The sequence below is a fragment of the Phaethon lepturus genome, unplaced genomic scaffold (genome assembly GCF_000687285.1).
Source record: "Phaethon lepturus isolate BGI_N335 unplaced genomic scaffold, ASM68728v1 scaffold12373, whole genome shotgun sequence".
NCBI lineage: Eukaryota > Metazoa > Chordata > Aves > Phaethontiformes > Phaethontidae > Phaethon > Phaethon lepturus.
Genome location: NW_010531256.1, coordinates 1 through 14305, shown reverse-complemented (window position 1 = coordinate 14305; position 14305 = coordinate 1). Strand labels below are relative to the sequence as shown.

Sequence of the window (14305 nt, the reverse complement as noted above, 5' to 3'; positions counted from 1 at the left end):
GAAGTCGTGATACACATAAATTCCACATACTTTGAATTCCACCTTTTGTAAAGAGTCAAAACTTCTCTCTCCCCTTTTCTTAGTATAAGGAACTGTTGCCAATAATATCATTAGCAAAAGAAGGGTGGAGAAAATTAGGGTATTGCAACATTAATAAACTTTTTATTTCTGCTTATGAACTGAGTGCTTAGTCTCCTGTGAAGACACCTCAGAAACACTTGAAAACAAGGCTTAAGACAGAACAGTTTTTTTAGCGCTCACTTCTGTTGAAGTGAGATGGCATCTGTTTATACAACTTTAGCAATAATAGGAATGGTTTTCATTTCTCCTGTTATAATACCAGCACTGTTTTTGGGGGGGGTATTTTATGATTTTTTCAATTCAGAACTGCCACCTGGAATTGACCAACCTCTAAAGCTTCGTTTATTCCATTCATTGTTGATTACAACCCTGATCTCGGTAAGTTAACTTTCTTAAAACTGGGGATTTCACTTTTTCTTTGGTAGGATATTTGGGAGCTGGAAGATAATGGCTTAAGAAAAAAAAAAAGAAAAGAAGCAGCAATTCACCCCTCTGAAGCCTGTAAAGCATTGTTATATGAACCAAATCAGGTTAAATTAACTCATAAAACTGATATGACTAATCTTAAAAGATTATTTAGATTTTTCAGTGCATCTGTCAAACTGCAGCCACTTTACATTGGAAAACTGTTTCACGTGAAAACAAAAAAAACCCCTGTATGTATACTGTACCAACAGGTACATATAGGAACAGTACAATAGGAACTGCATGTACATATAATAATGCTATCTATTCAGAAGCAAGCCTACATTATTCCTCTTCTTCCCAATTCTTTCTTTTCAACAGGGAAAGATTTTTCAGAAGCTAGGGATCTGCAATGATTTAAGCATATTGCGAGTTGTGCTAGATGGAATACCACCACGGAGAGATTCAAAACTTCTTATCAAAGATCTCAAAGTAGATGAGGTACCATTGAGGATTTATCAGCCTAAATGGCCACCTACTGGCAAAAGAAGAGGACTACTGTATTTTCATGGAGGCGCTGGCACATTTGGGAGCATTAGTAAGAAATCAGCAAGTTTTATTTTTAAAATCAAATCCAAACCTTACATTTTTACCTTCAGACATGCGTCAGTCAATACCTCACCTGTCCTTCCTAACAACAATAGTCTTTGCAATCTCAATACTAACTGCAAAGCACCTTGCGGAATTAATAGCCTAATGCACATTTCTAATCACATTTCTACTTCCTTTGGGCTACAGGCGAAGTTGCTGAAAGCAGCTCTTAGCAGATCTGAGGCTTCTAAATCCAGAGCTGTGATCCAGAAACCCCTCAAACAGCTGTCAGCTAACAGCAGAGGGACTCTGCTCTTCCTCCTGTTGAAACTCAGTTTGCTGGTGCAGAGAGAGGCCACTAAAACAAAACACATATGCTTAGGTCACTGTGAGGGAAGTTCAGCTCACAGGATGTTCTTGTACCTCAACCAATGGCTAGCTGAAAATAAGCTACAGCAACAGTCCTGGAATAAGGGTTGGAATGCATGTCTCTTCCCTCCTTCTCCTCTGTACTCCATCTTTTCTGGAAATGTAACTTAAAATTCTTTTAGGCTGATACAGAACTCAGCCTAGATCTATTTTCTGGAATAATTACAGTATCATGAAAATGGCAATGCTGTTGCTAAAAAGAATATATTCTGGCTTCATTCTTTGGAACAACGCTTTGATTGCTTCTCAAGGAGAAATTTTTAGTTTTGGATCTCAACTGGACTAAAGTGTTTCCTGTAAGCATGGATAAGGTCTCAAAATACAGAATTTAAGATATAATTCTGTGCTCAGCACTCAACTTTTGTGTAGAAACATTACAAAAGTCAGTGTTTCTCAACTTACGGTCCATCAAAGAAAGTCTAAAAGACATAACATGGTACAAGAAAGAATTCAAAGAATATATATAAAAAAATCTGTAAATATAGTCTCATTCATGCTAGCAAGGAATCAAAATGAAGGAAAAATATAAATAATAAATAAGCATTAAAAATAGAACCAATTTGGGGGAGTTTGATTCTTGTTGTAACACTGCACAGAATACTTTTTTTCAGCAAGGGGAACAACCTTTTGATTGTCTCAACAGCTGCTGGCTCAGCCGCCTAACTGTTCTGGATCTCTTTCTGGGCAACCACGTCTGTGTGTGCTTTGTCTGGAAGCCAAGACACCTAACATGGAAATCTAGATTTCATTCCAGAGGTCAGACAGGGAAGTTTGTGGGTTTTGAATCCTTTAGTGTTTCAAAGGGTAAGTCTCCACTAGCACTATGTTAATCCGACCTCAGTTATCTGCAAATGAGTTTCACATCATGCAGAAACAATACCGTAACTTCTAGTAACTTAGGTGCCATACTGCACTGTGGCAGAAATAATCTGCCCTCATTTCACTGCAGAGCACATTAGTCTGGGTGGAGTGTTAGGCTGACACCAGTGGTGATGCTTCTAGTTCTAGAGCTAGTTTGGGTGCTCATGGGTGCTTATCATAGAGATAAGCCTCTATGATCTAAGTGAAAGGTGAATTCCTTTTGCTGGAAGAAAAAAAACACACCACAAAGTTGCATCGTTATAGTTGCTGTTCACAACACAATTGCTGTTGCACAATCAGCACACTGAGGGAGCCGTATCACATGCCATGGCTTAATATAATACCCATACCTACACACTGACTGTAGTACGTGAGCTTTTATTTGAATTCCCGTTGGTACTTGGTAACAGGAAAGCAAATAACATAATGACAGGTTTTTAAAAGTACATGGGGAATCTACATACTAGTAAGCTTGAAGTCTGCAACTAGCAAATCAGCAGAAGTTACAATAAAGGACAGCATCACTGGACAGATAAATATGCCTTACTCCTTAAAATCCATGCAAATGGAAGTCATGCTTCATGAATCAATGTAAGCTTTTTAAATGAGTCAGCAAATACATGAATAAGAGAGACTGAGTTGATAAAAACCTACTTTGATTTCCAAAACAGTCTCTTAAAGAGGCTACACACCCATGACACAAGAAGGAAAGTCTTTCATTTGGATAAAAAATGATTAAAAGACAGAAAAAAGATGGGTTGCAGAAGGTTCCTGTGAGATTTCCATAAGGAGATCTGCGCTGGGACCAGTGCTAATGAATATATTCAAAAACAGGAAAGATGGCAAAAGCTCATATGATACTAAGTCCTTCAAGGTAGCAAATGGATGGCTGAAAAACTGCAGAATGCCTTTATGATAGTAAAGGATTAGACAACAAAACGACAGGTGAAATGGAGCATAGAGAAGTCAAACAGATGAACAGAGCATCCTAACTTTATAAATAAACCAATGGACTCTAAGCAGACTACTCCTATGCAGGAAGAAGATCTTGGGATTATGGTAGAAAGTTGCCTGAAAATGTTGATTTAGTGCACAGCAGCAGCCAAAAAGCAAATAAAATGCTAGGAATTATTATTAGACAGGACAAAACAGGAAACTTCCTTATGCCACTGTAATAAATCCATGGTGCATCTAAATATAGTACACTGCTTATAGTCCTGGTTCCCGTACCTCAAAAAGGATATAGCAGTACTGGAAAGACTCAGAGAGAGGCTGCATAGGTGAGAAAAGCGCTTCTGTACAGAGAATAAGCTAACAGACTGTGACTCTTCAGGTTGGAAAGGACAGATAAAGACTGATACACTAAACATCTACCAAATCATGAGAAGCAAGAGAAGTTAAACAGTGAATGATTATTCACCATTTTACTTACAGTACAAGAGTTAATGTCACCAAATGCAAGTAGCAAATGCCAGGTACAAACCGAGCAAATAGGAACAATTCTTTACACCTTTCTAAGCAAGCTATAGAATTCTTCACTGCACGAAGTTGTTAATGTTAAAATCATGAGTTCAAGAAGTAGTTCGAATAATTCAGGGAAGAAACATTAATCAAAGGCATTAAATATAAAGACACAGCTTCTGTCTCAAAGGAGTGCCCTGCGCCTCAGCTTCTTGTATGCTTCTTACTGCTATATGCTTGTCCTCAGCTTATGCTTCTCCTTAGACATCTTTTGTTGACCATCAGCCTAGACAGACTTCTATTTTTCCCTAGTATTGCCATTTCTTACATGCTTATATTATGCCCCAACAGCCACTGGCCAATAACCAGAAAATATGATAACATGTAAAGACTGCGTTGCATAGCAGAAGTTACTCATCAATCTCATGTTGCAGTGCCTTCCAGAGAGCCTAAGTTCCAGGATCTATATTTTAATTTCAAAATGCTATTTGATTTAAAACATCATTTCTGATAAACTTTCTCTTTAGGAGCCTTTGAAAGAATATGCTGCTATATTGCCAAAAAATGCAACTCGGTGGTTGTGTCTGTTGGGTAAGTGCTACTTTGACATAGAAGTATTCATGGTAATAGAGTTCACAGTTGAAACACTTCTGAAAAATATGCTGAAAATATTTACTATTTTAGATTGTGCTCCCTATTTTTTGCTTTAGCCTTTCATTTAATTTAGAAATATGCTTATAGGCAAAGTATTCTAAAATAGTTGTAACACCGTTAGTTTGTCTTTCCAATCTACACTAGTTAAAAACAAATATAATCTTTAAAATTTAGGAAAAAAAGGCCTATATAAATACCATACCAGTCAATCGTGAACAACACAAATTAAATTTTTATATTTACTTTGAAAATAACCACAATATCTTTGACATTTCAGTTATCGTTTGGCTCCTGAACACCCCTACCCAGGGCAATATTTTGATTGTCTCAATGCCACCTTATACTTTATGAGGAATTTAGAAGAGTATCATGTGGATCCTGCTCTTCTCATCATTAGCGGTGACAGCTGTGGAGCTAATTTTGCTACGGTTATTTGCCAAATATTGCTGAATAAAAGAGACCTCCCCAAAGTACGTGCTCAGGTCTTACTTTACCCAGGACTACAGGGGCTAGATTTTCATTTGCCTTCCTATCAGCAAAATGCTTCAGTCCCCCTGTTGTTTCGGAAGCTAGTTATCTACTTCTGTTTTCGTTATCTTAATAAAGAACCATCATTTTTGGAAGATATCCTACAAAGCTGCCATGTTCCTGAGAGTATGAAACAGAAGTATAAAAAATGGATAAGTGCTGACATTATTCCTGATGAATTTAAGATTAGAGGCTACGTGCCACAGAAATCCGCTTCATATAAACCTGAAGTCCATGAAGCAATCAAAGAAGTTTTAGCAATAACATTTTCCCCACTTTTAGCTGAAGACTCCATTATTCGCCAGCTCCCTGAATCCTACATTGTGACCTGTGAGTTTGATGTGCTTAGGGATGATGGACTGTTATACAAGAAGCGATTAGAGGACAATGGCGTTCAAGTGACCTGGTATCATTCTGAGAGTGGTTTCCATGGAATTTTAGCCTTTTTTGGCTATGGGATTTTTTCATTTTTGTCTGGAAAAAAGATAATGGATAGTACTGTGAATTATATAAATAGTTTATAAAAGTATTTTTCAGAACAAAGACACAAGTCTTACGTTATCCTTGGTGAATTTATACTTGGCAAAAAATGTAAACACTTTTGATTTATGCTTTTTATTTTGACTGCATTTTATACTTTCTAACTTCTGCTTCTGCAGTGACTCTTAAACAAATGTTAAGATTATTTAAAGCACCACCATTCTAGAAAATATTATTATAAAAACACACCAATAAGATCGAGATGCAAAAGCAAGGCACCTGGCACATACTGTTTCACTTCAGCTCTAGCAATTCCAGTATCTTTGCATGGCTGGCACACACTCAAGACAAGCAGCAAGAACGTGTCTTCCTGAAGATTCTTCAGCTGCACAGAAATGCTGAAGACAACCACCAGGATCTACTTTGGCCCTTGTGAGAGACAGCAGATGTTTAGGGTATCAGACGGAGAGCCCAATGACTCAGGCTCTGTGAAGTCTTATATCAGACAGTAGAATTGCAGCTATGCATTTTAATTTCTAGGGTTTGAAATTAAATTCAGTCAGACTGAAGTCAGACTACACTTCTGAAGCAAAAGTTACAAACTAGAACTAGTATAGGTTTGATTTTGTTTGGAATCTGAGAAATTTTATTTTGTTTTGGAACATGATTCTTAAAGTAGAATCCCTAAACTTTAATGAGTGTGTACACGTTAGGGAAGTGCAGAGATGAGACTCCTTTTCCTTTCTGTACTCTTTGTTTTTCTTTCAAGATTATCTTATGCTCAAGACTACCTGTTATGCTACGTTTGTTGAAAAAGTTCTGAAGATTACAGATGTAAGAAGGTAGAGAAGCACAACATTATATTATCACTGTAATGCTGTGGCAATTTTGTGATGCTGTCAACAACAACAAAATAAAAACTAGCACTTCAAATATTTCTTTTACAAAAGCAAGTTACATTTGCTTAATACATACTCACTGATAAACTTAAATGAACACGTCACGGTGGAAGGAACAATGCAACACGGGCAGGCAAAGACCACAATCTTGATAATTCTACCTAGTCAAATCTGTGCTGTGCACAGTAATTAATTTGCCAGACGACTGGACTAGCCAAGACTATTATATATGATCACATAACTGTGGAAACAAAATACAAACTGAAAGTCCAGAAACACCATTGAGTGGGTTTTTTTTTTTCAATGTGGACTTTTGCTCTTTCTAAACAAAATATTACATTCTACTGCTGAATATTTTCCAATGACCATCTACGCTATTAAAAATACTCAACTCCTCACTCAGAAAAAAACAAGAAATTTCATTGTTTACAAAGTTTTCTAACTAAAATGACATAGTACTTTCCCCCATCACTTACAATTTAGCTAAAAAAAAACCAAAAAAACAGAACAATTATAACATGGATGCTTAATGAAGTTAGATTATTATATATTTCATTTCCCTGGGAAGTTGCAATTTCAACGATGTTCTGACATCCTAGTTGTTTGAAGAGGTGCAGACTCAGATTCACAATTAATATCTCAAGCATCATTTAAACTACAGTATCTCTACATTAACACAATCCCATTCTACAGCAAAAACAAGATAAAGCGGTTTGATTTGAAACTCTCTTAATTGCTGATTACCTTAAATCATTTTATGCCGTACCTGTTGCACACTGAGAATTACTGAAGTTTACCTGATACGAGGTAACCTGATCATGAATCTAAACTCAGGCTCCTGTGGATTTTTTTAAAACATATTCTTCATTTAGAAGAAAACACAAATACTAAAAAACTGAGATTCAGGTAATGACATAACTTTATAGGTATCTCTTTCAAAAAAAACATTGGTGACAATCCATTTGGCCCTTTAGAGTGATAGTCATCATATGCAGGCTCCTTTCTCTGCATAACCCTAGAGAAACTCTTCTTCTGATAGTGTTTTATACTGTCACAAACCCAAAGCACACAAATGCTCTGTGTCCATTTTCCACCTCAAATTGATTTAGTATTAATGCAGTTTATTCATAACACTCTTCTCCCAGCTAAGGACTGGTTTCTTGCAAAAATTCTGAAATGATGCTGGTGTAGACCTTTTAAAAAATTCGGGACTTGGACCAACTTACCTTTTGTGAAATGAAGGGAGGTGGGGGCAGAGAGTGGGAGATACCTACTCGTGTATTTGTGAGAGGGAGGAGAAAGGTTTTTACTAGAGCAACCTTATGACGAACAAAGAATCAGGAAGTAACACGCCAAAGCTATCTGGGAAAGTCAAATCAAAGACATTTCCGATCACTTTGCTGCTCAGCAAAATGGCAGTTGTTTACACACTGCTGGTGTTATTCTTAGCAGTGTTTGTTGCTGGATTTATATTGTTGGTCATGGGAGCAATTAATTTTGATTTCTCCAACTCAGAAATTCCTCCTGGAGTGAATCAGCCTGTAAAGCTCCGAATCATTCATATAATTTTAATAAGCAGAGCTGTGGTGGTAAGTTAACCTGGCATGGTTTGGCGGGGGAAGAACGGTGAACCTGTGGATTTTCAACTTAATGCAATGCTAGAACCCTGCTTGGAATTAATTTTCAGAGAGGAGAGCAGGGCATAGCTTTCATGCTGCATGTTGTATTTAGAAGCTCAGTTTTGATAAAGAAACCTTTACCAGAGTTTTTACGTTACACTGCATTGTTGCAGTCCTGCCTAGCTCTTACATTAGGCAGTATGTAAATGCTGCCTAACAAAAGCATTTGAAAGTCTGACTGTGCTTCTGCAATGAATTCTGCTAACCTAGCAATAATTTGATTAAGAAGGCTTGTACATGTTGGATCATTTATATTTCCATTCTAGGTTCAGAATACATCAGATGTCTTTGGGCTATGCTTTCAAGCTTTTCTTGGACTTAGGGATAAGGAGTTATGTATTTATTTTAGAGATAAAATTAGAAACTGAACATTTCAGAATTGGTTTGGAGAAGGGGGAGTTTTTGTCACAAAAGTGACAAAATTAGGTAACATTTCCCAAGAGAAGCTGAAGGAATTCCATCTCCCCTGAACAGGTATTTAGAACTCCAGCAGCACCTAAGCAGGCCTGTCTGACAGGAATGAGGGGCTCTGGCCAGCCCAACTCTTGAGGTGAACTGGCCTGTAAAAGAGTGGGAAGCTAACTAGTCCACGAGTTGAAGCTCTTACCAGAACTCAACTTCTGGTGATCTCGGCTGACAAAGGATCTCACTGAATCAGGAGTATTTCCACATAATGATAGATGTATAGATGTTGTGATGACAGGTGGTGTTAGAAATACATGAGATAGCAGAAGTTGTGAATATATGTGATAAATTACTTAAACACCTCCAAGAGGAACAAACTATTTAAAATCTTAAAAAAAAAATTTCTCTCAGAAATATTCTAGATTATAGTGGACCATAGTAAAGAATTCTAGCTATATGTTCTCATGCTTTGGCTGCACACAAGTTGTAATTACAAAGTGATTACTTCACTTAGAACAGCTGGAAAAGCCAGTTCTCTTTTTATCATCTATACACTGCCCATTGTAAACAACACAGGACGAAAGAAACTAAACAAGTGGAATGTAAAAGTGAGAATATTCTTTGTCGTTGTTTCATTTCTGCTTGGAAAATAGCAAATATGAAAGAATAAATAATTTTATCATGTTTGTATGCAATCAGAGACACTAAGACTAGTTTCTATGATGAATTAAAATCATTATGTTGCAAAATGTATTAGTTTCTTCAGCCTCAAAATCAGGCATGGAGAATATTATAAATAGCTGGAGTTACTGAAGAAAAGGTCTTTCATGGGTACATATATTGAGTCATAACACTGACAATCCATACAAATGTGGAAGTCTAATAAGAAACATTCATAACAAAACATTGAATATTAAGAGCTTGATCCAAATCTTCGTAAGCACCAAAGCACTGGTTTGGCATAACTAAATAATGTATTTCAAAACAGAGGTTATGCCTTTTTTTTTTATTTTTGCAAAGTTATGTTGGACCAGTAGCTCTCATTTTAATCTTCTGGTGCCTAGCTTGAATATCACTATGGCATACAGAAAGAATAGGAGTTTAGGCCGACTAAATATCTCAGGATCTTCTTTCCAGTGCATTTCACACATCAGTGAAGACTTCCGAGATGAATCAAAAAGCAATTATCAAATATATTTTCAACTTAGTCAACTCTACTTTGGGCAAGGGTCTATATCATGAAAATCAGCACCAGAACTATGATCTTTCGCTATGTTTTCACATATTCTCAGGGGCAAGGACAAAATAACCAGTGAAAACCAAGCTCTTTTTCAATGTTAGGTAAAGGACCTGCTGAGAAAGCAAAGGGATATATCTCACCAGTCTGTGGTAATGCTGCATTGTTTTGGGATTATGTTCTTCGGTGAACACTGCTGCTCATGTGACCTCTCATGACGCTACTGTTATTTGTTCGGTTGTACTATACCGGTGCAACTACTCAAATATTTTATGATTGCCCTAAAATAGACAGCTTGGAGATCATAAGTGTACTGCCCATATATTTCCTTTACTTTGGAAAATACAGAATCTCATGAGTGAACTCCTTATTCTGTTTGACTTTGAACAGGGCAAGATTTTGGAAAACATTGGCATCTGCAGTCAGGTTAGCTTTGTCCGGTACATGCAAGGTAGAAAGACTCTAGGAGTGGACCTGAAGCTCTTCATCAAGGACCTGTGGTTTGAAAAAGTGCCTGTAAGGATTTATCAGCCTAAGGTTCCATCTGCCAGCCAAAGGAGAGGAGTTATGTTTTTCCATGGAGGAGGATGGGTATTTGGAAGTCTTGGTAAGATATCTAACAGAAAAAATATTATAATTTAGTTAAAGAAGTATCTACTTCATAAATGGTAAAGTTGATTGTCGCTTGATCTGTAGCAGTTACAAAGTTCGAGTAGTATAACCACAGATGCACTCTCCTAAGTCCCACTGTCAGAAGAAAGCATCTGCTGCATGTTATGTGCGTTTTTCTTAAAGACAAGGACAATGAGATATGAGGGGAAAAAATACAGTAAGTAAATACTGAAGTAGGAAGATGAGGGGGTACAAAAGACCTGAGGAGCTATGAAGGGGCAGAGAAAAGTAGACAGGATTTTCTTCTCGCAATTCTTTGACTTATGCAATAGACAACACAGTACTCTGGAAAAACAAAACAAACCCAAACCCCACCAAACATGTTTCTTACAGAGACCCATGAAAAGATCTGCCGCTATATTGCCAGAGAAAGTGAGTCGGTGGTTGTGTCTGTTGGGTGAGTCTTTCCTCATGCTGTTTTTTAGAGATTATTTCCTATAGTTTAAATATCACCTTCTAGTTTCCCTAATCATAGTAACAACCATTCTCAGAGAAATGTTTTTGTGGGACTTGTCAATCAATGTTTTCAAATTCTAAACTCAAAATTGATAGTAAACAGATAGTAAGCCATATACTACTTAATCCTTATTCAAGGAAAGAAGTGCTGGATGCTTACATAGCGCTTCTGTATGACAAGCTCATATCATCATCAATGTACTGACATAACAATTTGAATTATGAGGCTACAGTTGCACTGTAACAAAGAAATATAACGGAAGTATTGTCATTTGTATCTATGGAAAGCTAAAGCATAAACTGGATAAATAAGTGTCAATAAAACCTAGACATAGCTGGCAGCTGAGTACTCCTGTGTTGTTAAAGACCTGAGATACATCCTGCAGATGATATCCTAACAAGTTAATCTGCACCACGTGTTCCAACTAGCTGCAGTTTACTTATAACAACCTGTGGAGAAAGGGAAAATTCTGAGGTAATCAGGGCATTGCTCGTTGCAGGAACCAGTATTTTCAGCAATAGATTTAAAACTAGTATTTCCCTCTTCTACTTCTGTTGTCTCCTTTTGTGTCTTAGGTATCGTTTAGCTCCTGAACACAAATACCCTGCTGCTTATGAAGACTGTCTTAATGCCACCATACACTTTATGAAGAATACAGAGCACTATGGGGTGGATCCCGACAATGTAATTGTCTGCGGGGACAGTGCTGGGGGCAATCTAGCAGCTGCTGTTAGCCAGACCCTTGCAGGTAGATCAGACCTCCCCAGACTACGTGCTCAGATCTTGATCTACCCAGGCCTTCAGGCACTGGACTTCAATTTACCATCCTATCAGCAGAACCGGGGAGTGCCTCTCTTATTCCGAGAACGTGCCGCTTTCTACGTGTTACAGTACCTAAATGGGGATGCATCAAATCTGGAAGAGGTCTTGGAGGGCTCCCATATTCCTATAGATATTACATTAAATTATAGGAAGTGGGTGAGTCCAGATAACATCCCTGAAAAATTTAAGGTCAGAGGCTACAAACCACATGTGCTACTTGACTGTTCAACTGAAGTTTTTGAGACAGTAAAAAGGTTCTGTGAGCCCAACCTGTGTCCACTGCTAGCTGAAGATGCTATTGTTCAGCAGCTGCCCGAGTCTTTTATCTTGACTTGTGAGTATGACGTGCTGAGGGATGATGGCTTGCTTTACAAGAAGAGATTGGAGGACAACGGTGTTCGAGTGACCTGGTACCACCTCGAGGACGGATTCCATGGAATCATAAATTCATTTAATAGTGACTGGTTTTCATTTTCATCTGGGAAAAGGGGTCTTGACAATATCGTGAACTTTCTAAAAAGGTTATAGAAACAATTTTCTTCCCTTCTAGAAGAACTGCCAATTTTCTGTGGTCTTTTATGCTTTTAAATTCCATGTAAGAGGGTTAGATTAGACAATTTGTTAATGAGCAATTATGCTAGTGTGACCACTGAAAAAGATATTTCAAGAATGCTACGAAAGTTTCTTTTAGTGCTGTTTCAAGTATTCCATGTGCAGTCTATGTTAATCTATTTGGACTAGGCACTTGCTACTCTCTCAGTATATACTAAAGATGCAGTAAAATTTTAAATCAACATCTGGTTTGACCCATTTTATTCAATTATGATCTACAGTTTCATTCTTCCTAGAAGGCCAAGTGTGTTTTCGCAAAGGAGAAAGATACCGATATTACAATGCTGTAACACAATGCCTGTGCTATACGCTACACAGAGTATCTGAGTCTAAGATTCCCAGTCACTGACTTGCAGAAAATTTCTATGGGCTACGTAGCTGGTATTTTAGACTTGAAAAAATGAAGTCAAAACTGCAACAGTACCCAACAGAGATACTCTGTTAACAGCTTTGTGTACATTACAATGGAGAAAATGCCCTAAGGGTTTTCCTATGTTTATCAAACACACAAGTGTTCCTATTCTTAAATACTCTAACAACAAAATAAGGTGAATGCATTTACTTTTTTAAAGCACGTTAGCTTTTTTTTTTCCCTTCATGTTAGTTCTCATTTTCTTTTCTAAATGACCTTGTTAGAACTATATATTCCAAACTACTTAAAGAATGTCCACAATACAGGAAGCAATATGTTTGGCTGCAGATCACATGCAAGGGACAATTTAGTCTCCACAGTAGTTGTCTCCCCTTGTAAAGAGCAACCCATCATAAACTAGAATTTCATTCAGTACTTAGTTATCTCTGAACAGTCATTCATATCATCTGCAATCCAAGAATGCCACGCAGAATACCAGGCCCTGTAACAGTCCCACAATTAACATGAAACTAAACAGGAAATTATTCTCCTCTGCCTCTTCTCCAATGTCATGTGTGCTTGACACCCTGCACAACACACTTCCAAGGACTTTAAAATGTGTGACTGGAGAGATCCATTGTAACTTGGACTGCTCTAAGGTTTACTGTTATCTTGAGAGAGCTAAGGCAAGGATAGGCGTAAAGACACCTCACCTTCAGTTAAGTGAAATGGCATTTTTTTATATAATACCAGTGATACTGCTGATGACATTTATTGCTGCATTCATACTAGCAATTATGAGAACAATTCAATCTGAGTACTCCAATTTCAGTATCCCTCCTGAAGTGAATCAACCTGGAAAGCTTCGAATTGTCCTTGCTGCTTTGATTAGTGCAACTGCTCTGGTGAGTTATTCTGTCATGATTTCTGCCAGAAATGTGGTTTAGGTGTTATTTTTGTAAGGTTATATGTGTTCATACCAGAATCCTGCTGGCTGCATTAAGACTTAAATGAAGGCTTTCCTTTTTCTGGGGCTGATTTTAGAGGATAATTTTTATAAAATCATTTCTGTTAGACCTCAGATAATTTTGGTCAGGTTTTCCCCATTACACAGGGATGAAGGCAACCATAAGAGTCCATGCTTTATCAGCTGAGCTTCCCTAATTCAGTTTAAATTAATTTCTTATAAAAAGTGAGATTGCTTTGATTTCCATTTTAGGTCGGCACAGATTATGTTTTTATGCCATTTTGGGGGCTTTCCAATAACACTCATGGAAGGCCAGGTGCTTCTTAAGCAGGTAAAACTTAAGAGACTAACGGGAAACCTTAGGAGAATGACATCTGGGTTGTAAGGCTCTAAGTGGTGGGAGTTGAGCCTAGTATGAAACCAAAGGACATGGTGACGCTGAGAAGACGCCTTCTTTTCTCCCCTACGACATTTTGCCTGACAAAGTGTGATTCGGACGCGTGGGCCTACCTGCTCAAGCGCACGGTGCCAAAGCAACCCCGCTCGCCCTGGCGTGTAGCCTCACAGGGGACCGCCACGGCTCCATCTTCTCCCGTGCCAGCTTTCCGCTGAGGACCACACCGCAGCGGCCGCTAAAAGCGAGGGTAGCGGCGAGCGGCTCTGGAGCAGGCTGAACCCCGCCAAGACGAAGCCTGGGTGCCCGCCCTCTCAGG

At 38.0% G+C, this 14305-nt stretch overlaps 2 protein-coding genes across 2 annotated transcripts; both read left to right on the top strand.

Moving 5' to 3' along the window:
- Positions 1–276: 276 nt before the first annotated feature.
- Positions 277–5534, top strand: LOC104618793 (arylacetamide deacetylase-like 4). The gene is made up of 4 exons (XM_010284482.1): positions 277–459; positions 868–1084; positions 4356–4419; positions 4760–5534. Exons 1-4 carry the CDS (start codon positions 277–279, stop codon positions 5532–5534), a joined length of 1239 nt encoding a protein of 412 aa, XP_010282784.1.
- Positions 5535–7801: 2267 nt separating this feature from the next.
- LOC104618794 (arylacetamide deacetylase-like 4) lies at positions 7802–13530 on the top strand (the record flags this gene model as incomplete). Its single annotated transcript, XM_010284483.1, has 5 exons — positions 7802–7978; positions 10101–10317; positions 10716–10779; positions 11415–12182; positions 13458–13530. Coding segments are annotated over exons 1-5 (1299 nt in total), but the record flags the coding sequence as incomplete, so codon positions are not given.
- Between the last annotated feature and the right edge of the window lie 775 nt (positions 13531–14305).